This window comes from Sabethes cyaneus, chromosome 3 (genome assembly GCF_943734655.1).
Source record: "Sabethes cyaneus chromosome 3, idSabCyanKW18_F2, whole genome shotgun sequence".
In the NCBI taxonomy this organism is placed as follows: domain Eukaryota; kingdom Metazoa; phylum Arthropoda; class Insecta; order Diptera; family Culicidae; genus Sabethes; species Sabethes cyaneus.
The window spans coordinates 3958279-3983427 of NC_071355.1; the positions used below are offsets into that span (position 1 = coordinate 3958279).

Sequence of the window (25149 nt, forward strand, 5' to 3'; positions counted from 1 at the left end):
ATGAATGGCAACAGGCACGAAGGTAAGCGGCGTCGATTCACTGTCTTTTGCTCCGTGAAGGTTTTCTTAGTTCACTTTTACAGCTTACCGCTTGTTGCATAGCAGAAAATATGGCACTTACGCACAAATTGCTGTTTTATTTGTATGAGAGTCCTTATCTTCCTACCACAGGGTTCTGAACCGATCATAAGGTAAATTCAAGCCTTCAAAAACCCCCACTTGCCAAATTTGGTTCGTTTTGCTTGATTAGTTCTTGAGTTTTGAGGAAATTTGTGATTCATTTGTATAGGAGACCGCCCCCCCCTTTACGCCCTCCATTAAAGTGCTGATCATTTTATCTATCCAACGACGTATAAATTGTTCAGTTTCGTTCAGTAGTTTAGTAGTTTTGGCATTCGAAATCTTTCATTCAAACGTTACATTTCAATTTTCGTTTTCACAAAGTGCTTACCCAGTCCCAGTATAATAAACGAAGACGTAGTACTACGTCAAAAATTAATGAAAGTCCACGCGAAAAGCTGGACAATATTTTGTACGTGTTTTGATCTTTTGAATTGTGGAAATTTATTGTTGCAAATCACGTAGTAGGCTGGAAATAAATAGCCACGAGAAAATTTTCATTCCCACTTGGGCTCTTTACGAAGTCAGAAGCTAAACCCGTTTTCGGAACGAACAAGAACAATTGTATTGAGGAAACTGAAGAACTTTCCAGAACATTTTGCAAATTAATTTGAAACCTCGAAAATCAGCAATACTCCAAATTTAATTCATCACCAAACCAAAGCCGACGGCAAGCAAAATGGATTCTAGGGTGAGTTTCAATCCCGATTGAATTACGGTACGGTAAACCTTTAGCAGTTTTTCTTTTCACACCCATTTAGAGAATCGTGCCTAAAGGCAACCGCCAGGAGGAAGAACCGATGGATGCGGACCGGCGCCGTGGACGCCGGGGACGGTCCCGATCGCCCGCGGCGGCACGCGCAGCCTCTCCTCGCCGAGCATCCCCGAGACGGCGCTCCAGGAGCCGTCGTCGCCGTAGTCGCATGTAAATTCTGAAGTATCTGAAGTGAAAAATAAATTTTAGTTAGAAAAATTGTTGTGTTATTCATGTTGGAAGGCACTCCTTTGCATTTTCCTGTTGAACTGTCGTTGCTAGGCAACTTCCTGTTTGCTGGTTTTCTTCCGAAAGCCTAACTGTGAAATAATATTGAGTAACAGGCTTCTTAAAGGTAGAGAAATCATTTATTTTACTCAAAATATAATTTTTAACAATATCTGTGCACTTACTACACTGCTAGAATATATCTTGCGGCAGCCCTAATTTTAATATTAACATGGATAACTGCATCTTGTTTGTATTTTAATTTCGTCACTGTAGTAGAAGCGTTCTGCCTCTTTATACGTATCGTCACTAGGCGCGTCCTGGCTTGTGTTTTACAACTAATTCAAGATTTTTTTAATTAAAACAAACGCAAACTATTCTCGTCTTATGCTTCGAATTTGCAGTCTTCTATGATAACAATCCACATAACAGGAAACTACGTCCATTGTATGGCCTTTAGAAAAGTTGCACTAACTACACGTATCAAAAATAATCGAAAAAGAAATCCAAATTAAAATCAAATTATCACATTCGTTTATCAAACCGTTTAATTTCGAGCAATACATATCTCTTTCGCTTTCACTTGTATGTCATCAAGAAAAAAAATCAATTTTGTTTAAGCAATTTAGGCATACTAACTTCAATCGCTGCTGGCAAAACAGGAATCGCAAACGCGCACATCGCTGTGCCAGCCTCGTTTCGGCACAGGCCGCCGGTGTTCGGAACAGCCGGCACAGATGGCATTCCCGCAGGCTCGGCAGTGGTGTCTTCGTCGATCGATGGCCAGGAAGGATGAATGCGACGGTGACTGAGGGGAAACGGAAACCGGACTGCTTGCACCGGACGAGCCGTCATCTGCGGCCGCCGCAAGCAGCTGCCGACGGACCGGGTTTTTCCCGTTCAGGGCAGGCCCGGCATGAACGAGCAGTGTGGTCGAGTTGAGTTCTTCGGGACAGCCGAACACCAGCTCGCATATATGGCAGCGGGGAGCTTCCGCATCCGGGACCCAGTACGAGGGCCGTGCCCTGTCCTTGATAATATCTGAGAAGCGATCATCAGAGTATCAGTAGAGATAGGTTATGGTTAATTCCAGACAAACCTTTTGGATATTCCAGTACTGCACCGATATTGCAAATGGTATTGATGACGGCCTCGCCATATTTGCGCACCATCACGTTGGCATCCGCTTCTCCGGAACTTGAGCTGTCATTGTTGCCTGCAGAAGACGTCATATCTGGTTCAGTTTCGCAGCTAACTACTGCACATGGCATTAGGAAAAACGGCGTAGGAAAACGTGAGCAGAGGAGCGCAAATGTTTTCTCAGTTCCGGCTTACCTGCTGGATACCCTCGTCCGCTGGCCGCGTCGGCTGTTCCGTTTGATCGTTCCTGTCGCAGCAACTCATCCCGGCAGCTGTTGCAAACCCGCGCCGCAGAATTCCAGCCCCGGCTTGGAACGGGCATTTCGTGCTTCGAACATGCATTGCAGAATCCCTCTCCACAGTTGCGGCAGTGATGCTTCTTTAGATTGTGCCGTTCAAAATTGCAGGTGCAACCTTTACAGTGCTTCAAGAATTACGATGAAAATAATTAAACCAGAACGAATGCGGATCAAAACCGTTAAAACTTACAATAATTTCACTGTCCGGCCGCCAGTAGGTGGGACGAGCTATATCCGTCACCCAAGACTTCATCAATTTCGTTGGTTGCTCGCCGACGCTAGCCACAGCTCCGGCTACGTAGGCAACCTTATCCAAAACCAGCTGAGCCGAATAGGTCGGTGCTCGGGAGACCAGTCCACCATCGTTCCAAACATGCACGATTTCGGTTCTAGACAATTAAAAGATTAAAAAAAATCTCACTAGACTAACAACCACGAGCGAAAACTAAACTGAAATCTAACTAACAACCAACCATCGTTGCGGAGCAACCTGCGGTTGCCCTTAGCAACCCGCCAAACTTACCTAACCGCTGTCTGCTCCGGTGGTTTATTCCCGTACCAGTGCTGCCAGGAACGGTAGATTTCCCCACAGTAGGGACACTCGATGACCGATCCACGCCAGGCGTACTTGGCCAGCCCCACCCAGGTCGAATCGTTGCTGGCTTGAGTTTTGACGTCGACAATCACCTGTCGCCCGTTTACGTAGCACTTGTTGCACAGGTAGACCTTATTCTCGTACTGGTGCTGATATTTGCACGTCATGCCGCATTTGTGCTCCTCCTTGGAGTCTAGGTGGCCCATCGAAAGCTGGCAGCGACCCTCGCAGCTTTTGCAAAACATGGTGCACGTGAAATACTGCTCCGGGAAGGTGTGGTTGGGAAAGGACGAAAGTTCCCCGTTAAACTTTCGGTTCAGCGCTAGCAGTGCATCGAAAACGACCGTCGGCTGCCGAGGGGATCGAACCGTTGTGTTTTTCAATTCTCGCTGCAGTGCCACCTTTAACGGTTCGTAATTGGTTGGTGGTTCTCTTGTCCGAATCCCAACATAGCGCAGTGAGCTGAAGGCCGTCAGATCCAGCTTTGACTTGGCAAATCTTTCCCTGAGGATGTCCTCCTCTTTCTTTCCCTCTTCGTCCTCCTTCAAAACTTCGGTATTCTGCGTTTCGTGGAATATGATAACCGCGGGCCCAAGCGATTGCGGTGAACCGGGCAGAGCCAGCGACTGTAGGGCAGTTGAAAAGTATTTGGTAAATGCCTTCGAAGCCATTCCCAAAAATTTGTACATATCCGTTCGCAGTCGTTCCGACCGCGTCCGGTAGATAATGATATCCGATATGGCTAACACTTTCAGCAACATTCTCATCTGCCGGTTTTCGTTGATCGTCTCACCGAGCAGCCCCTCGGTATCCAGACACAGCACGTTATTTGGCCGATGAAACGAGGCCCAAATTCCCATCGTGCAGGAGCTTGGTTCAGCCGAAGTCTTGAAAACTTCCTTCCCGCCGAAAAAGGCGTGATTCAGTGTGTGACTCTTGCCATCTCCGGTGTTTCCGAAAATAGAGACCACCTTTATTTTCGCCTCTGGTGCCACGCCCAACTTTTTACAGAAAACTTCCCCCGATTTGACCTGCACGATCTCACCTTCGTCCATCAGCAGAAAACTACCCTTGAAATCACCCTTCTGGTAACCGTTGGCCAACCCCATCATTCGGTCCATGCTGGGGAAATCGTCATCATTCACCGGCACCGTACACATGCTGTCATCGATTTCCGCCACCACATCCGGTTGAGGTGAAAACCCACCCGATGACATCCGGCGCGTGTTGATCTGTTGAGGAAAAAAAGAAAGAGAAAAGTTCTTACGTTATCTGCTGGCTGTACTGTTATTTTGTTTGCCTTCAGAGAAGTTTACACGAACTATGACGCTGGACGTCACAAAAACGGAGGTTTGGCTGAGGACGCAAAGCTTCGAAAGAGCGAGACAGAGAGCGAGAGATAAGCACATGACATGCTGCTAGTAGCCAGTAATCACTGGATTACCAAGCGGATCGACGGTCATTCCAATCAGCGAAGAAAGAACGAACGCGACTGCTCCGATAAGGATTGCCCGCCCGAGGTCTGATGTAATTTTTGCGCGCACAGGAATTGCGCCGTCCGAAAGTAACAGTGTCAAATTCCGATTCCTATCACTTACATTGGCGGGCGTTGAAATACTTTAGAAATAGTAATTGATCGAATGGTTCCTTAAAAAAGAAGTAGTTTTGCTGAGGATGTATACTCACTCTCCGACCCATCCTATTGATCCGAACAAACAGCCAACCGGTTTCGTGCAAAACTAAGAAGGAACTGGATTAGCCTCGCACCGGTGCGGTCGGTGGAAGCACTGACCGTAGGTAATCTTTATTGAACAAATATAGTCCCCGCTGGCCTAGTATGACGGTTATTGTTTGAAAATAGGTCAACTTTGCTAATCGCAGCAAAACAAAAAACAATCGGCATGGGGAAGAAAACAGGTCCGTCCGTTCACCTAGTAGTACTTTGTGCGCCTTTTTTCTATTTAAATACTCAGCAAATAGAACGGATCAGCAAATGCAATCTTTGGATTAGTAAAACTACAAAGTGTAAGGTTTGCGATAAATAATACATTTACTCTCTAGCAAATCTAAATCTACCAAATAACCTAGGTTTGCGAAGGCTGCATTTTTCGAAACAGAATGTTTCATATAAAAATCTCATGACTTGCATACTGTTTGTAGCAACAAGAAAAAACACTTACAACAGACCTAGAATATTTTCGGAGTTCCGCAAGGCAGTAGTGTGTGCTTACTTCTGTTCGCATATCGTGATATTTGTGCGCTATATTTGAATGTTTGGCTAAGAATTTAATGACGTTAAGTTCAGCTTTTCGATTGACCCCTTTTTTTTTGTTGAATGGATTCTATTGGCGTGATCGAATTCGAAGCTGACTTATATCGGATTATAGCAACCACCAACCCTTGCTCAATCCTGCTCGATCCAAGTAGCGGCAATACTTGATCTACATCAGGCAACACATATTTGCCCTTTATTGAATAATGGAGAACTAAGAAATCTCCGTGGGCGTGCACCATCACCCACCGCCTTGTTCCCGAAACAAAATTCGTTAACCGAGACAAAGGATTGCAAGACGTCCGGAAATTTGAACAAACCGTTTTATTTTAGTGAGTTAAATTTTCCCTATAAGAAACAGATGTATTTAACTAATTAGCTTTAGTATGGTTTACTGCATGGGAGCCCATGCAGCCAGCGTTCATCAGTCATCCTGGTCCTGTGTGTGGGAGTGGTGACGGGGTCTTCCAGCCTGCTACGTCCGGCAAGTATACTCACTATCCTGAACTTCCGATACCTGATGTCGCTTTACGTCCTAGCAGTTCGGCTTCATGGCCCGACACGAGCATGACTGGTAGCGGTTCACGTCTCACGCCGGCTAGCAGTGTCACGACGCAGCCTGGTGTGCCAATGGTAAGGACGCCTGCATCCGAGCGCGTGCCTTCTGTATACTACCAGAACGTCAGAGGATTACGGACTAAAATCGGCTGCGCTTAATGTCATCAAGTTGTGAGTATGACATAATTGTCTTCACGGAGACGTGGTTGCGGACTGATATCGGCAGCCATGAAATTTCGCCTGACTATGCTATATTCCGTTGCGACCGAATGCGTAATGAACTGACCAACAATCACTCACGAGGTGGTGGAGTACTGATTGCAGTCAATAACTCTCTGGATTGTGACTCCATAACTCTGGATTGTGACTTCCTAACTGTGAGGAACTTGTACAAATTGCAGTCCGTATTAAGTTGCAGCATCGCTTACTCTACATAGTTGCTGTATATCTTCCGCCCAATTCGAGTACCGAGCTATACTCAGTTCACGTAAGAGCAACACAGTGTGTTTTGGATTGTCTTTCAGAATCGGACATAATCTTGTCAATAGGCGATTTCAATTTACCTGACTTGAGGTGGAAGGCCGACGATGATATTAATGGGTATATTCCTTCGAGTGCCTCAGCTGAAATTGAGTTACACTTTACAGGCGCAATGTTTTCCAATGGCTTGAGACAAATTAATCATATTGTCAACACGAATGGTAGGCTCTTGGACCTGGTATTTACCAACACCCCAGAATATCTTGATATAGTAGCACCGCCCCACAGTGGGACCATTCACCATTCCGGAAAAAGGCGGTCAAAAGTCTTTTCTCGCTTTTCCTGACGTTTTCGAGCTTGGGTGTCTTAGGAGAAGTTTCATAAAAAATAATTCTGCATCTAATGACATTTTCGTATAATTAGATATTAAGGGGATAACAAATTTAAAAAAATTATTTTTTATAGAAACTAGATAGCATGGTTATGTGTTTGGCAAAGTTGTAGAACTTTGAATTTCATTAAACTTTGTCGAAGGTACTAAGTATCTGCATGATATGGTTTGCGAGATATAATTGACTTTCTGTCGTGACCCCCTTAAAATCGGTTTTTTAAACTTTTTGTACACAAAACCTCATCTAACAGATTCGACATGTTCTACAAACTTTTTTATACTATCAAAATACGTAACTTTCTAGAAGGTGTAAATATCATATGTTGCTTTATTTGCTTTAAAAATGGATTTGAAGCATAAATTTTACCGTTTTTACAAGCATTTTTTCCGTAAATAGGCGCCTACTGGCAGCTAAAATTAGCATCGCTTGAACCGCCATAGAATATAGTATAAATGTGTATAAAATCTCGGCCGGGTCTGGCCGGGCTTTTTGGTTATTTCAATTATGAATTACATACATATATGCTGGTTTTAACAATCTTCTGAAAACATCTTCGTTTGTCGATATTCTGTTCAGAAATCAGATTACTTAAATAATTACATCAAATCATGATTCATTACTGTTAACATACCTTGAACATTCACGTGCACGCTTCTCTCTAAAACGTTTTATGTCTTTGTTACGGCACTCTTGTGGTTCTTCCGAAAGACGACCAACTGGTAGAACAGCATCTATTATATCTGCACCATGAATTAAAATTCTATGAACCGATTGTGGCATGTAATACCAACCGTACAGTCGAACATATTTCATGGCTGTATGTATCATAGCAATAAATTCTAAAACTGGCAACATCGACTTTCTTTCCACAGGCCAAGACGCTTACTATTACAGCGAATTTCTCAATCAAATCTGCATCCAAAGCGGTAATCTCTGCGGCTACTTTCGGATCCTGGAAAAAACGCCGTGCAGTATTCCCATCGTTACTGGAGCCTGAACCATGTTTTGGAACGTCTATAATCAAACCAAGTCTGCGCTTAAAATCCTTCTGTATTTCTTTTTTCCTTGCTGCAAACATTTCCTTCTGCACCGGTGTTTTAACTTGCCAACATTTTATTTCAAGCCTATACGCAATATGCAGCAAACATTCCATCAATCTATACAAATTATAAAAATCAAAAATTATATCAATAATCGATTATTACTTATAATAGGCTACCTTATACGGGCATGTATCGGAGATAAGCCAAATTCGAACGTTGACTTATTAACTGGTCTTGATTTCATGGCTTCAATATTGTTAAATTGCTTGGGCGACGCATGACATACACAACATTTTTGAGATGAAATCCCGGTTAAGGCGCTACACACTTTCCCGTCAATCATGCTGCAGATCATTGTATGATGAATCCGGAAATTGAATGCTATACTTGAAACCAAGTTCTCTATTTGTGAGTTGATGTACTCTTTTTCATTGCATGAGAGTTTTGCAGTCTCCTTTTGAAATTGCATTCTTATTGGCCGACATAATCGGGTACATGAAGGCATGTTATTCAACCACAAAATTCGATCAGGAGCGTTCCGAAAACGAAGTAACAGCGGTACCAGAGAAGTTATGAAAATTGAACTGTTGTCGCCTTCTTCCAGCTCAAACTTTTGTTTGTAGTTTGACTGATCCGATGAGCCATCGAACCCCCATTTGCAAACCAGTTCGAGATCTTCAATAGGCGAATCTTTTATTCCGCCTATCTTCACGGACAGTATGCGCTGAATGGTATGATCTAGCAGTGCTTGAAGACGAACTTCAGCAGATATTTCAGTGATCACAATGTGACTGCCATCGCCGATTACTGCTGTTTTTAACCGCTCAATCAGTAGTGGATCGTTCCCAATTGCATGGAAAATGGCGTCCATCGTGCCGATCCATAAGTCCGGAAGTTACAAATCGGTCACCAATTACCGTGGCATTTGATTTTGCGAAAGCTTTTGATACTGTACCACACAATCTCATTATTGAAAAACTGAACTACATCGGATTTCCCTCATGGTTTACCGAATGGCTTTACTCATACTTATCCGATCGCAAAGCATTCGTTACGGTAAACTCCGTGCGCTCCAGAACATTTGACATATCGTCTGGTGTCCCTCAAGGCAGTGTGCTTGGCCCGCTCATCTTTATAATTTATACTAGCTGACCCGACAAACTTCGTATTGCCACAAATTAACCTGTTTTGTACATAAATCATGAATCTCGGATGATCTTTGTCACTATCTCGAGTTTTGCAAGCCCCCCAGTGGGCGGCGCTTCCGACGGCGGGTCACCGGCAACTCGCGACCGGCTCGTCCTGAATGATCTAGTGTTACTATAGATAGTTTTTGTGGTCTTGTTATTGATTAATGTTTTATGGAAGAGTCTCGAATTTCTCGAGTTGGATTAGTTTTTGAGTTTCGCAAAAATTTCTGTTTTATTTGTATGAGAGTCCATATCCCCCTACCACAGGGGTGAGAGGTCTCTAACTATCATAAAATAAATTCAAGACTCAAAAATCTCCTACATGCTAAATTTGGTTCCATTTGCTTGATTAGTACTCAAATTATAAGGAAATTTGTATTTCATTTGTATGGGAGCCCACCCTCTTAAAAGGGAAAGGGGTCGTAATACACCACAGAAAAAAAATTCTGCCATCTAAAACTCTCACATGCCAAATTTGGTTCCATTTGCTTGATTAGTTCTAAAGTTATAAGCAAATTTGTATTTCGTTTGAATGAGAGCCCCCCCCCCCCTCCTAAAAAGGTAAGAAGTCCTAATTCATAATGGGAAAAATGGTTGCCTCCAAAAACACCCACATGCCAAATATGGTTCCATTTGCTTGATTAGTTCTCGAATTATGAGGAAATTTGTATTTCATTTGTGTAGAAGCCCCCCCTCTTGAAGTGTGGAAGGATCCTAATTCACCGTAGAAAATATTTTTGCCTACAAAAACCTCCACATGCCGAATTTGGTTCTATTTGCTTGATTAGTTCTCGAGTTATGGGGAAATTTGTATTTCATTTGTATGGGAGCCCCCCCTCCTAATGTGGGAAGAGGTCCTAATTCATCACAGAAAAAATTCTTGCCTCCAAAAACACCTACACGCCAAATTTGGTTCCATTTGCTGGATTAGTTCTCGAGTTATGAGGAAATTTGTATTTCGTTTGTATAGGACCCCCCCTCCTAAAGTGGGGAGGGGTCTCAATTCATCATTGAAAAAAAAATTGTCTCCAAAAACACACATGTGCCAAATTTGGTTCAATTCGCTTGATTAGTTCTCGAGTTATGAGGAAATTTGTATTTCATTTGTACAGGAGCCCCTCCTCTTAAAGTGGGGAGGGGTCCTAATTCACCATAGAAAATTTTCTTGCTCTCGAAAACCTTCACATGCCAAATTTGGTTGCATTTGCTTGATTAGTTCTCGAGTTATGAGGAAATTTGTATGGAAGCCCCCCCTCTTAAAGGGGAGAGGAGTTATAATTACTCTTATAAAGAGGGGAGGGGTCTCAATTCACCATAGAATAAATTCTTGTCACCGAAAACACACACATGCCAAATTTGGTTCTATTTGCTTGATTAGTTCTCGAGTTATGAGGAAATTTGTATTTCATTTGTATAGGAGCCCCCCCCTCCTAAAGTGGGGAGAGGTTCTTATTCATCATAGAAAAAATTCTTGCCTCCAAAAACACCTACATGCCAAATTTGGTTCCATTTGCTGGATTAGCTCTCGAGTTATAAGAAAATTTGTATTTCGTTTGTATAGGAGCCCCCCCCCCCCCACTTAAAGTGGGGAGGGGTCCCAATTCATCATAGAAAAAAATTTTGTCTCCAAAACCACACACATGCCAAATTTGGTTCCATTTGCTTGATTAGTTCTCGAGTTATGAGGAAATTGGTATTTCATTTGTACAGGAGCCCCCCCTCTTAAAGTGAGGAGGGGTCCTAATTCAACATAGAAAATTTTCTTGCCCTCGAAAACTTTCACATGCCAAATTTGGTTCCATTTGCTTGATTAGTTCTCGAGTTATGAGGAAATTTGTATGGAAACCCCCCCTCTTAAAGGGGAGAGGAGTTATAATTCCCCTTATAAAGAGGGGAGGGGTCTCAAATTACCCTAGAATAAATTCTTGTCACCGAAAACACCCACATGCCAAATTTGGTTCTATTTGCTTGATTAGTTCTCGAGTTATGCAGAAATTTGTGTTTCATTTGTATGGGAGCCCCCCCTCTTAGTGGGGGGAGGGGTCTCTAACCATCACTAAAACCTTTCCTGGCCCCAAAAACCTCTACATGCAAATTTTCACGCCGATTGGTTCAGTAGTTTTTGATTCTATAAGGAACACAGGACAGACAGACAGACAGACAGACAGACAGACAGACAGAAATCCTTCTTTATAGGTATAGATTTGTATTTCATTTGTACAGGAGCCCCCCCTCTTAAAGTGGGGAGGGGTCCTAATTCATCATAGAAAATATTCTTGCCTTCGAAAACCTTCACATGCCAAATTTGGTTCCATTTGCTTGATTAGTTCTCGAGTTATGAGGAAATTTGTATGGAAGCCCCCCCTCTTAAAGGGGAGAGGAGTTATAATTACTCTTATAAAGAGGGGAGGGGTCTCAATTCACCATAGAATAAATTCTTGTCACCGAAAACACACACATGCCAAATTTGGTTCTATTTGCTTGATTAGTTCTCGAGTTATGAGGAAATTTGTATTTCATTTGTATAGGAGCCCCCCCCTCCTAAAGTGGGGAGAGGTTCTTATTCATCATAGAAAAAATTCTTGCCTCCAAAAACACCTACATGCCAAATTTGGTTCCATTTGCTGGATTAGCTCTCGAGTTATAAGAAAATTTGTATTTCGTTTGTATAGGAGCCCCCCCCCCCCACTTAAAGTGGGGAGGGGTCCCAATTCATCATAGAAAAAAATTTTGTCTCCAAAACCACACACATGCCAAATTTGGTTCCATTTGCTTGATTAGTTCTCGAGTTATGAGGAAATTGGTATTTCATTTGTACAGGAGCCCCCCCTCTTAAAGTGAGGAGGGGTCCTAATTCAACATAGAAAATTTTCTTGCCCTCGAAAACTTTCACATGCCAAATTTGGTTCCATTTGCTTGATTAGTTCTCGAGTTATGAGGAAATTTGTATGGAAACCCCCCCTCTTAAAGGGGAGAGGAGTTATAATTCCCCTTATAAAGAGGGGAGGGGTCTCAAATTACCCTAGAATAAATTCTTGTCACCGAAAACACCCACATGCCAAATTTGGTTCTATTTGCTTGATTAGTTCTCGAGTTATGCAGAAATTTGTGTTTCATTTGTATGGGAGCCCCCCCTCTTAGTGGGGGGAGGGGTCTCTAACCATCACTAAAACCTTTCCTGGCCCCAAAAACCTCTACATGCAAATTTTCACGCCGATTGGTTCAGTAGTTTTTGATTCTATAAGGAACACAGGACAGACAGACAGACAGACAGACAGACAGACAGACAGAAATCCTTCTTTATAGGTATAGATTTGTATTTCATTTGTACAGGAGCCCCCCCTCTTAAAGTGGGGAGGGGTCCTAATTCATCATAGAAAATATTCTTGCCTTCGAAAACCTTCACATGCCAAATTTGGTTCCATTTGCTTGATTAGTTCTCGAGTTATGAGGAAATTTGTATTTCGCTTGTATATGAGCCCCCCCTCCTAAAGTGGGGAGGGGTCCCAATTCATCATAGAAAATATTCTTGCCTTCGAAAACCTTCACATGCCAAATTTGGTTCCATTTGCTTGATTAGTTCTCGAGTTATGAGGAAATTTGTATTTCGCTTGTATAGGAGCCCCCCCTCCTAAAGTGGGGAGGGGTCCCAATTCATCATAGAAAAAATTTTGGTCTCCAAAAACACACACATGCCAAATTTGGTTCCATTTGCTTGATTAGTTCTCGAGTTATGAGGAAATTTGTATGGAAGCCCCCCCTCTTAAAGGGGAGAGGAGTTATAATTCCCCTTATAAAGAGGGGAGGGGTCTCAAATTACCCTAGAATAAATTCTTGTCACCGAAAACACCCACATGCCAAATTTGGTTCTATTTGCTTGATTAGTTCTCGAGTTATGCAGAAATTTGTGTTTCATTTGTATGGGAGCCCCCCCTCTTAGTGGGGGGAGGGGTCTCTAACCATCACTAAAACCTTCCCTGGCCCCAAAAACCTCTACATGCAAATTTTCACGCCGATTGGTTCAGTAGTTTTCGATTCTATAAGGAACAAAATACAGACAGACAGACAGACAGACAGACAGACAGACAGACAGACAGACAGACAGACAGACAGAAATCCTTCTTTATAGGTATAGATTATATAACTGCTGTCATCATCGAAATTATCGTTTGCCGACGATCTAAAAAATTTTCGGGTGATTGCTGCCCCTGCCGATTGTGTCGCATTACAGGAGGATATTAATCGTTTGCTAGTCTGGTGCAGTGACAGCGGCATGCGTGTTAACAGCAATAAGTGTAAAGTAATATCATACAGTCGCCGTAGCACCGTTTTTCTTCATCAATACAGCATGGGACCGAATTATCTGGAACGTGTTAACTCTATTCTCGACCTAGGCGTTACTATCAATATACTACTAAATTGAGGTTCGACGAGCATATAAGTAGAGTCACTGCCAAAGCATACACCGTGCTTGGTATTATGCGACGCCATGCGTCTGGATTCACTGACGTTTATTGCCTCAAGACGCTATATTGCTCTCTAGTACGCAGCATTTTGGAGTATGCTTCCCCAGTTTAGGCTCCTGCACACGTAACACAGATCCTTGCCATTGAGCGAATTCAGAAAAAAATTTGCGATTCGCCTTGCGTCAGCTACCGTGGAATGATCCAGTCAATCTTCCCAGTTACATAGACCGTTGTCAACTGATTAGCCTGAATACACTCGCAGTCCGGCGCGTCAAACAGCAGCGTCTATTTATATTCGACCTTATAACAGGCGATGTGGATTGCCCGGAACTCCTGTACCAGATACCGTGGAATGTACCTCCTCGTCGGCTTCGGAATCCACCGTTATTGGCCATCCAATTACACAGAACAAAATATGGTGTGAATAATTGTTTTAATGTCCGCTTGCGTTCCTTCAACGATGTTTGTAATGTGTTCGATTTTACTCTAACTAGAAATGTGTTTAGTAATAGAATCGGAGGCTTAAATATTAGTTATTAAGTCAACAATCCGTACGACGTATATGGTGAAATAAAATAAAATTAAATATGTAATGTGTATCAGGCTATTTGTAAGGAAACTCACGTTTGTGCTTCTTGCAAGTTACAACCCGTTTCGTTCAGAAAACCAACCGTGAATAGAGCCTGTGTTTTAACCGTTCGCCAGCGATACTTCAATCTGTGATTCAGCCTTAGTATTCAGATTCTATTACATTAATAAGCATAAATCTTTACCTTCCTTCTTCCGCTAGTTCAACTTTATTGAAACAGCAAATTCAATCTGTGATATAAGTTTTAAGCTTTAAGTTAGATTTCCATGTTCAATACTAACTAACTATACTATTACGTTAGCCTTTACCTTTCTTAGTTAATCCGTACTACTAGGTTAAGCCTTCAATCACTTTAACGTGTTACTGTATGTATATACTTTAGCATATAATTTAGTATAATCTATACCTATAAAGAAGGATTTCTGTCTGTCTGTCTGTCTGTCTGTCTGTCTGTCTGTCTGTCTGTCTGTCTGTCTGTCTGTCTGTATTTTGTTCCTTATAGAATCGAAAACTACTGAACCAATCGGCGTGAAAATTTGCATGTAGAGGTTTTTGGGGCCAGGGAAGGTTTTAGTGATGGTTAGAGACCCCTCCCCCCACTAAGAGGGGGGGCTCCCATACAAATGAAACACAAATTTCTGCATAACTCGAGAACTAATCAAGCAAATAGAACCAAATTTGGCATGTGGGTGTTTTCGGTGACAAGAATTTATTCTAGGGTAATTTGAGACCCCTCCCCTCTTTATAAGGGGAATTATAACTCCTCTCCCCTTTAAGAGGGGGGGTTTCCATACAAATTTCCTCATAACTCGAGAACTAATCAAGCAAATGGAACCAAATTTGGCATGTGAAAGTTTTCGAGGGCAAGAAAATTTTCTATGTTGAATTAGGACCCCTCCTCACTTTAAGAGGGGGGGCTCCTGTACAAATGAAATACCAATTTCCTCATAACTCGAGAACTAATCAAGCAAATGGAACCAAATTTGGCATGTGGGTGTTTTCGGTGACAAGAATTTATTCTATGGTAAATTGAGACCCCTCCCTCTTTATAAGGGGAATTGTAACTCCTCTCCCCTTTAAGAGGGGGGGCTTCCATACAAATTTCCTCATAACTCGAGAACTAATCAAGCAAATGGAACCAAATTTGGCATGTGAAGGTTTTCGAGGGCAGGAAAATTTTCTACGGTGAATTAGGACCCCTCCCCACTCTAAGAGGGGGGGCTCCTGTACAAATGAAATACAAATTTCCTCCTAACTCGAGAACTAATCAAGCAAATAGAACAACATTTGGCATGTGGGTGTTTTTTTTTGGTGACAAGAATTTATTCTATGGTGAATTGAGACCCCTCCCCTCTTTATAAGAGGAATTATAACTCCTCTCCCCTTTAAGAGGGGGGGCTTCCATACGAATTTCCTCATAACTCGAGAACTAATCAAGCAAATGCAACCAAATTTGGCATGTGAAGGTTTTCGAGAGCAAGAAAATTTTCTATGTTGAATTAGGACCCCTCCCCACTTTAAGAGGAGGGGCTCCTGCACAAATGAAATACAAATTTCCTCATAACTCGAGAACTAATCAAGCGAATTGAACCAAATTTGGCATATGTGTGTTTTTGGAGACGATTTTTTTTTCAATGATGAATTGGGACCCCTCCCCACTTTAGGAGGGGGGGTCTTATACAAACGAAATACAAATTTCCTCATAATTCGAGAACTAATCAAGCAAATGGAACCATATTTGGCATGTGGGTGTTTTTGGAGGCAACCATTTTTCCCATTATGAATTAGGACTTCTTACCTTTTTAGGAGGAGGGGGGGCTCCCATTCAAACGAAATACAAATTTGCTCATAACTTTAGAACTAATCAAGCAAATGGAACCAAATTTGGCATGTGAGAGTTTTAGATGGCAGAATTTTTTTTCTGTGGTGTATTACGACCCCTTTCCCTTTTAAGAGGGTGGGCTCCCATACAAATGAAATACAAATTTCCTTATAATTTGAGTACTAATCAAGCAAATGGAACCAAATTTAGCATGTAGGAGATTTTTGAGTCTTGAATTAATTTTATGATAGTTAGAGACCTCTCACCCCTGTGGTAGGGGGATATGGACTCTCATACAAATAAAACAGAAATTTTTGCGAAACTCAAAAACTAATCCAACTCGAGAAATTCGAGACTCTTCCATAAAACATTAATCAATAACAAGACCACAAAAACTATCTATAGTAACACTAGATCATTCAGGACGAGCCGGTCGCGAGTGTTGCCGGTGACCCGCCGTCGGAAGCGCCGCCCACTGGGGGGCTTGCAAAACTCGAGATAGTGACAAAGATCATCCGAGATTCATGATTTATGTACAACACAGGTTAATTTGTGGCAATACGAAGTTTGTCGGGTCAGCTAGTTAGATATAAGCTTTAATATTTAAGATATAGAAATAAGAGTTTTTATCAACGTTTTGTCCGTTCAGTTCGATAATGATTCTTGTTCGTTTGTTTACAATTATGACGTGACAGATCTCAATTTTCAATCCTAGTCAACCTTACCAGTGCTATCGATAGTGCCAAATCCCGGAGACGCGTTTCGCATATCGCGTAACAGCGGGACTGCTGTAGTTCCTGTTTCCACTGCGGTTTCCAATACTCGCAAACTAGTAATTACCAGAGGTTATGGGCGACTCGCGGAAGCGGAACAATTCCATTTTCCGGGATTGGATACGAAAAATTGAAAGTTTCGCGTGGAGAGATACCCGCAGTTTATCGAGCAGTTGGACGCGGTGACAAAAAACGCCCGACGGTTGAAACTCAATCGGAAAAGTTCCAGAAAAATGGACAAGGCAAGTCGAATGTGATAATTTCGTTTATTCCCGATGAACTGTTGGATCTGATCCGGGAGAAGAATTCTGCGAAGGAAATCTGGTGGAAGTAAAACGTGCTGGGAAACGTATACGCAAAGAAGTTAGTTTCCTCTCAAACTTTCGTCCATCCCAAGTAACCGTAAGCATTAATGCAAACCCGTATATTGGAAATAATTCTGCATCCCTGGTGCATTTAGTTAATTGCATTAAAACGAGCCGTAAGTGTTGATAAACGGCCTGTATTTGACTTATTTTGCTATTCTACGACCACTATTCGTGTCCTCTTCCACCTAACGGATGCCGTCTTTTTCTACCCTATTGGTAATGCAGGACAAGTAGCTATGATGAGAGAGGGAATATCACCAAGATTTAAATACGACTAATTTCAACTCACTCAATCACGTCCGCTATGGTTCAGATAGCAAATGTGCAAGGAAACGAATGAGGTTGCATGACTAACTCACGGTTCGAGCCCTGTCTTGGTGGTAACATTATTCAGCATTTCAAAAAATGGTTCTGTTTATCCTGCTCTCCATGAGATGCAGCAAAAAAAAATCGCTTGCTTTTTAGTTTTTTAAATCCCGACCGAATCTATTTGTATTTTCCATAACAAGAAAACGATATGCCGTCGATACTTTTTCGATAGGTTGATAATGTAGACAAAATGACATTTCGATTAAGCCTCAAACAAACACTAATAATGTTTATTGAATGCTTGTGGCATAGCATTTTAATAACCGGCTATTTCGCCTTTTTAGCATTATATGAGTTCTACAGAAGTATATAAAGAAAAATAAGCTTTTAATCATAGTTCTGTATGCTTATACAATGTTGTCAAAGAACTAGTGTTTAGTGCTTACTTGTTACTTGGGATAGGCAGCAGCTTTTTGCAACATTACCTATAGGATTCGGCCCTTAGTGACGGCAGCGGAGAATCTCAGTGAAAAAAGTTAACCCTGGACGTGGTTCGGTTGATGAACAGTTGTTGACCGAAGAACTGAAGAAAGCCGATCGAATGGTTGATACGGCTTTCTTTCCTACACCAAATTTGGCTATGCCTCAGAGTCTGCTGCATTCTTTCTGAAACTGTATTATCGAATTTTTCTCTTACCATGATGACTAAATCATCTACAAAGCTTAAAACTTTGAAACCTTTTGCTTCAAGGGTCCTAAGTAAATCGTCTATACCACCAAGGACCACATAAGTGGCGAAAGAACACCTCCTTACGGACAACCTTTCATAGTCATTATAGACGATTCACCAAGCTTAGAAGTGATTTCTCTTTTTGCAAGTATGGTATGTTGAATTTTCTTCGTTTCATAGCATTTTCCATAGATGTGTAGGAAGTATTGTCGAAAACTTCCTCAATGTCCAAAAACGAACAAATGGCGATTTGTTTAACAGAAAGAGATTTTCAAATTTTCCCTGCAAGCGAACGGAGCGCTGTGACTGTTGAGCTGCCAGCTTGGTATGCATGTTGAAATATAGATAATGGGTATGATTGCACGTTTTCGACAGGACCGAAGACAACAGGGTCTGAAGGATTTGGGATTCGACCTGATGCGATCAACTTGAATGTATTCAGCGGGGTGGTGTGGCTGTCAAACTACATACATTGTACATGTCCCACTCATTGGTTTTGGTACTTTTGGTTCTGGTGTCTACTTAAAGGTTTATTAATTTTAAGACTACTGAAATTAATTAGAGAGGAGTTAAACACAGCCTTTTACCTATAATTTAACTAATATTAGCTGTTATTTTTGGTATACTGGCTGGTTCCAAGTTGTCGTCGTCCATGGATGTTTAGTCCGCAAAATTTTTGACAATTTCACACCCCTAAATGTATTCCATATAAACGATCAATTCGTTGAAACCGCGATCAAAAAGCTCAAATATTCGCTCGCTGCTGGATCAGACGGAATTCCTTCTTGTGTTCTGAAGAAACGTGCTGCAGCTATTGTTCGCCCACTGGCGATGTTATTCGAAACTTCTCTCCGGCAAAAAATCCATGTTTCTCGTTTGTGCACGAGGAGGATAACAGGAACGTGGAAAACTATCGGGGTATCACATCATTTTGTGCCTGCTCGAAAGTGTTGGCAATCATAGTCCACGACGCACTTTTTATTTGCAGTTCGCAGTACTTATCCTTTGATCAGCATGGATTTTTCCCTAGAAGATCAGTTACCACTAATCTAACACAGTTTGTTTCGTTCTACTTAAACGTCATGGAGGAAAATGCGCAAGTAGATGTTATATATACCGACGTAAAAGCTGCCTTCGATCGTGTTGATCACGCGATATTGTTGAATCGGATGGAGAAACTTGGAATTTCTATCGCTTTCATCAGATGGATGAGGTCTTACCTAACTGGCCGTAGTTTATGCGTCAAAATCGGCCCGGTAGAATCGGAACTATTTTGTAATCTATCAGGGGTTTCACAAGGAAGCAACTAGGGCCCTTTGTTTTTTACACTATTCATTAACGAGTTCTCTATACTACTGGCTGCTGGATGTCTTCTGTTTTACGCAGACGATGTTAAGATATACCTGCCAATAAATACCACACTCGACTGTTTGAGATAGCAGCAACTGGTTGACCTATTTGAGGCGTGGTGCACGAATAATTTTTTAGCAATCAGTGTCTCCGGATGCAGTTTTATCTCGTTTAACCGCAAACTGAACCCGATTACCTTTAATTACTCTGTAACGGGTTAATCATATTCGTGACCTGGGAGTGATTCTTGACTATGCTCTCACCTTTCGTTTGCACTTTGAAGTGATCATCTCAAAAGCTAACAGGCAACTCGGTTTCATCTTTAAAATAGCTAACGAGTTCCGCGATCCGTTTTGTTTTCGTTCGCTATACTGTGCATTGGTTCGATCATTACTCGAGACCCGCTGAATAGTCTGGTGTCCGTTTCAAGCTAGCTAGATTGCGAGGATTGAAGCAGTACAAAAAAAAGTTCGTCCGTTATGCTCTTCGGATGCTACCGTGGAGCAACCCGATGGACTTGCATCCATATGAGATACGGTGTAAATTGCTAGGACTTGAAACCCTCGAAAAGAGGCATACGACAGCTCAAATTGTGTTTGTTGCTAAGCTCCTGATCGGGCATATTGACTGTCCGCCTATCCTGGAACAGCTGAATCTATACGCTCCTATCTTTCGGAGGTGGCCGAGGTGGCAATCCAACGTAAGAGGACGGGTATCCGCTATTGCCCAGTTGTCACGCTCGACGTGAGAAATGCGTTTAATAGCGCTAGCTGGGACTCCATAGCCAACTCGCTTCGGAACTTCCAAGTACCGGTGTCGCTGTACAGGATTCTGGAAAATTATTTCCAGAATCGTGGGCTATGCTACAACACGGAGGAGGGTCCGAAGTGCGTTCCAATCACCGCAGGGGTTCCGCAAGGTTGCATATTGGGCCCGGTATTGTGGAACGTCATGTTTGACGAGGTGTTGAAGGTAAAGTTCTCAGTAGGGATTGGAATTGTCGGCTTTGCGGACGACATCACCTTGGAAGTCTACGGTGAATCTATCAGAGAGTTGACGGACTTGAGGACGGAGTTGAGGACACTTCGACTTATACCGGAAATATCTGGGTGGGTCGACAGGCGCCACGGTGAAGTCAACGTCCACCTGACACAGTTTCTGTCAGGGCATGGTTGTTTTAGACAGTATCTGCACAAATTCGGGCATGTGGAGGAAACTGCGGAACTTTCTTCATATGCCCTCGCTTCGTGGGCGTTAGAAGCAACACGATGCCAGTGAGCGGACAGGACACTACTCCGGATAATTTAGTCCAAAGGATGTGTTCTAGCTCGGACGTCTGGGGAGCGCACAAAATGCGGCTGCTACCCGGATTATACTTGAGCTACAAAACCGCTGGAGAGCCAGTCAACGGCGAGTAAACAGCATAACTACCATAGTCTAGCAGTTATCTAAGAGGGTGCGTTAAGCACAATAGCTCCTCCCTGAAGTTATACCGATAAGGCGGTGCCAGGAAGGATTGAGGCTGGAGACTCGAGTAGGGTTTTAGTGGGTCGGCATCTAACCAACCCCACACTGCCTGTGTTGTCTTCCCAGGTATCTGATAGCAGATTTCCCTACTCGTAAAAATAAAAAAAAATACGCTCAGGAAATGGCTCTTCGTACTAGGAATTTTCTTCATCTTGACGCTCGGAGAGTTAACTACGGTCAGTTTAGTCCGATAAGATACATGGCAGCTCATCTGTAACAATATGTAACTTTTGAATTGTTTACAACTATTATATATTAGTGTTTATCAAGACAATATTGTGTTGAATGAATTTTTATAAAAAAAAAAACAAATAACAAATAACTTCTAAGTTTTTCAGATCCCATTTTCGTCGCCAATGTACTCTTGAGCACTGCTTGAAGTATTTAAAGTTACTGTTTATTATTACCGCATAGTAACGATACCATGATCGCCGCCTACTCACATGCTTTGAATACTACACTACAATATATTCTAGGTTAGGAGTATCAGTAGGATCATAAGGCCTGTTGATATTTTTGCATAAACGAATAATTATACTGGTGAGTACACGGTGTCCAAGGGATTGGCGGCAGGCCACAGCTGAGTTAGGATGGAAAGGCAAATAAAAGAAATTAAGGGAGCACATTAAACTCCGGAACAGTACTCAAACAAAGCCACAACGTTGATTGATCTCCGTTGAAAACAGTTGTACTCCAATGAATACCATTTCAAGAGAAGAAAATCTACGTTCGTACGAGTGCGAACAGTTGATAAGCAATCTAGCCAGGTTTAAGTGAAAGACCACTCACTAACAGAAAGGTGAGGTGCAAGCCGTGGCCTGATAATGCCACTATCGCACAAAAGAAAGTCCCGCAATCTTCTAACCAAACAAACTGAGATAAGCGCGAAGCGAAGAAACAAATTACCTACTTATGAGCCGTGAATGAAAAATTGTTTTGCTTTAGCAAAACTGACACACGCCTATGGATCTACAAAAATGCTACATTGAATACTTAAGTTTAAGACATCGGCCGCAGTCGCAACTGGAAACCATGCAAATACGTAAACACAAAACCGCACGAAGGTCATCACCAGTGCGTGATGGTTTTTCGTATCAACTCGGAGAGGGAGAGTGTGAAAAAGTGATTATTTCATTTGAAAATTTGCTGATGTTTATTTCTAGCCAGAAGAATGGCTAGAGAGAGAGCGAAAACGATCTGTCTATCGCAGAAGCCAAGCAGACCCACGGACAATGCGAAAAGGGGCTCGCACTGCATCGCATTAGAATATCATCAACAACAACTGTACTGCCTATTATAGAGGACGAGATTAAAAGTATAAAATTGAACGTTCATTTTGTTTACGAATGTCTGTAGAGGAATGTCTGCCACCTTCAGAAAAAAAACAACGGACGTCGTATGAATCTATTATTCACCGCAAAGCAACAAACAAGAATATTAACAAGCGAGTTGATTGAAATTCAAATCCTTCGTGCTTTACTCTTGTGCTGTGGAAGCCGCTTTGCGTCGGCTCTTCCAGTTCTTCAATGAATCGTTTTCGAAACCAGCCCGTCACCTCCTTCGAAGCAAAATGCATTATAATCTAAAAACATATACGATACGATCGCAAGTGGCACGACAGTGGCCGGAAATGGGGGGGTCTATTAGTCAAGGCCAACCATACCATTGAACAGTGGTGGTGGCCTAATGGCACAGCAGCTGATCGCATTTACTAGCTATTGTCGACTTACCTTATCATCAACAAAAATCGGCAGGCTGTCCGTCTCCTCCATCATTTTGAAGCCGGGTGTTTGTGCTCTGTACGTTCCGAAAAGTCGTGGCACCCAGCCAGCGAAAAGCTTCGCCTCCTTGAACAAGTTCGGCCAACCTGCGTTGTTTTTCCTGCTGCGGAGGAGCTCAAGCACGAGTAAAATTAGCTGCTCGACTTTTGTGCTCCGAGTGAACAAATAACATAAGTGAAAATTTCCGTTCTCTGTGAAACACGAATGGCCAGCAGAAACGCCACTACCCAGTGCACAAAACGAGGCTCTGCCCTCGCGATCGTTTTTTTTTTTTGTTGTTTTTTAATTGTTTTCCTAACCTTTGTCGTCGCCGCTCACTTGCTCTTTCTCCATAAACTGAGTCGAAAAAATAACACGCACACGTTTTCTTTCCACCAAAAAATGGGACTGTTTCCGAACAAGCCACGAAACCAATTCAGAGATCACTTCCTGCGACAGCAATTTGTCGATAGTTTTACGCACAAATATAAATCCACTGACGAAATACGAATAAGCCGTGACTAAGCGCACTACGCTGCTGTGGAATGGAAATGATAAGAATTTTCTGCCCGTCCGCAAAGCTTGAAATGCAATCAGCTTCGTGTTTTCCTTTCACTGATTGAGTGATTGTTGCCTGGAAGGCAGCGATGCCGGATTTGTCATATTATGCATTTGAATATATAAATTTGTAACTCCTCTTGTACTTTCTTTACATTTTTTCAAATATTATGCTTCTTGATTCGAAATGTTTGAAGATACTAATAATTTCTGTAATAATTTTGATAATTTTTAGATTATGAACTCGGTGAAAGAGAATTAATTGCATTTTTGTACACAATGACCTGTACAACTGGCATCGCTGCCTTTGCGGATGCCTGATGCAAATTTGAACGTAAACGTCTGATAACGTTTGATGCTGACTTGACTCTTTGCACGTCAGAAACAGAGCTGCCATAAATACAGATATTTGTGCATGCATAAATTTGGGACCCTACCGTTTTCTCCGGAGTATTTAATTTTCTCGATCTAATCTTTTAAATAACATAAATAGTTTATGGACTACTTTAAAATTCAGGAACATTAGTAGAGCCAGAACTCACAGCAACTGAAATAATTGATGGGTCCCAAATTTATGTATGCACAAATATCTGTATTTGTGGCAGCTCTGGTCAGAAATGAAGAGTGTGGCATTCGCCGTATGGGCAAATTTCACGACAGTATCGATAATTGAATATCAATATCAAATCCGCCGCTTTATCGATACCGTCGATATATCGTGCGTGAAGCATCGATATTAGATTTATCGATACTATTTAAGGCGGCATTCTGGGATTAAGAAATACTACACAAAAAAAGGGATTCATAAAAATTGATCAATAAAAATCATGTTGAGCAAAGAGAGTGCCCCCAAAACACGCACGCAACACATCACTCGCTCCAGTGCAGCTCTATTTTTGAAAACCGCACCACCTACCACAGCTATTCGCGCCCGACTGAATCGTATGCTGCCCTGGAATCCACAAAAATATGATGGGTTGTACTCCCGACACATCTAGATGACATGCAAGAGTAAAAATTTGATCCGTAGCAGCAGGGGTCTCCATAAAGCCCACCTGGTACTACCCTACGAACTCTCCTGCCACCGGGGATAGACGACACTACAAAATCTGGGAGAGCACCCTGTTGGTGGGTTTGACCAGCGTTATGCTGCGGTAATTACAGCAATCTATCCGATCGCCCTTTCTGTACATGGGGCAAACCACACCCTCAATTCACTCGTTCGGCAGCCCTCTCCCAAATCCCTGAAACCATTCAGTGATCATTGCTGGCGGTTCTTAGCCATTCCTGCAGAGTTCCGCCGAGAGTTGCTCCTTTCCGGTTCTAGCTCTTCTCGATCTCTGTCCCACCATAGCCACTTTCACCGCTATTATGGCGTGTAAAAAGCTGGAAAGTCTTTGTTAATGCCGTCAACGCCCAATACTACTCTCTGTGCTCTCTGATCAATTTTGAATTGCTGAAAATCGCATATCGCATGCACTTACTGTTCAATAGGCGTTAGACATGTAAGGGACATTGTTCAAGGTTTTGCATAGAAGTCAATTTCATTAAAGTAAATTTTAATGGAATTAAGCTTAGTAGCTACCGGAAAAGAAAACAGCGCGAGAAAAAAATCTTAATATATTGCTTTCTTGAGTATTTCCTGGCCTAGTTTTAGCCTATATTTTTTCAGTTGCAAATCCCGCTTTATCAGAACAATATCGTGATGAAATTATCGATTTAGCTTAATATCGACGTCGTAAGTATCGATAAAATATATAGAAATATCGGCCTTCGAGTATCGATATCGCGGGTATCGATACGGTATCGCCCAATCCTATTCAACA

At 42.2% G+C, this 25149-nt stretch overlaps 1 protein-coding gene across 2 annotated transcripts; it reads right to left on the reverse strand.

Annotated features, from left to right (window-relative positions):
* Positions 1–1245: 1245 nt before the first annotated feature.
* LOC128741702 (zinc finger FYVE domain-containing protein 1-like) lies at positions 1246–23379 on the reverse strand. Of its 2 annotated transcripts, none has more exons than XM_053837683.1 (6): positions 22736–23379; positions 3065–4368; positions 2732–2930; positions 2438–2666; positions 2202–2318; positions 1246–2143 (listed from the first exon to the last, which is right to left on the reverse strand). In XM_053837683.1, the coding sequence occupies exons 1-6, from the start codon at positions 22778–22780 to the stop codon at positions 1743–1745; spliced, it is 2295 nt and encodes a 764-aa protein (XP_053693658.1). In that variant the 5' UTR covers positions 22781–23379; the 3' UTR covers positions 1246–1742. The 2 variants fall into 2 exon arrangements, with proteins under 2 accessions (XP_053693658.1, XP_053693657.1); XM_053837682.1 differs by having other exon boundaries at positions 2202–2360.
* Between the last annotated feature and the right edge of the window lie 1770 nt (positions 23380–25149).

Excerpts from the sequence above, each read along its gene's own strand:
- LOC128741702 (XM_053837682.1), bottom strand. The coding sequence starts at position 22,780 with ATGATGGAGGAGACGGACAGCCTGCCGATTTTTGTTGATGATAAG. Across the intron at positions 2,667-2,731 it reads GGCCGGACAGTGAAATTATT|CACTGTAAAGGTTGCACCTG; the intron begins GTAAGTTTTAAC and ends TAATTCTTGAAG. Across the intron at positions 2,361-2,437 it reads CGGACGAGGGTATCCAGCAG|TAGTTAGCTGCGAAACTGAA; the intron begins GTAAGCCGGAAC and ends TGCCATGTGCAG.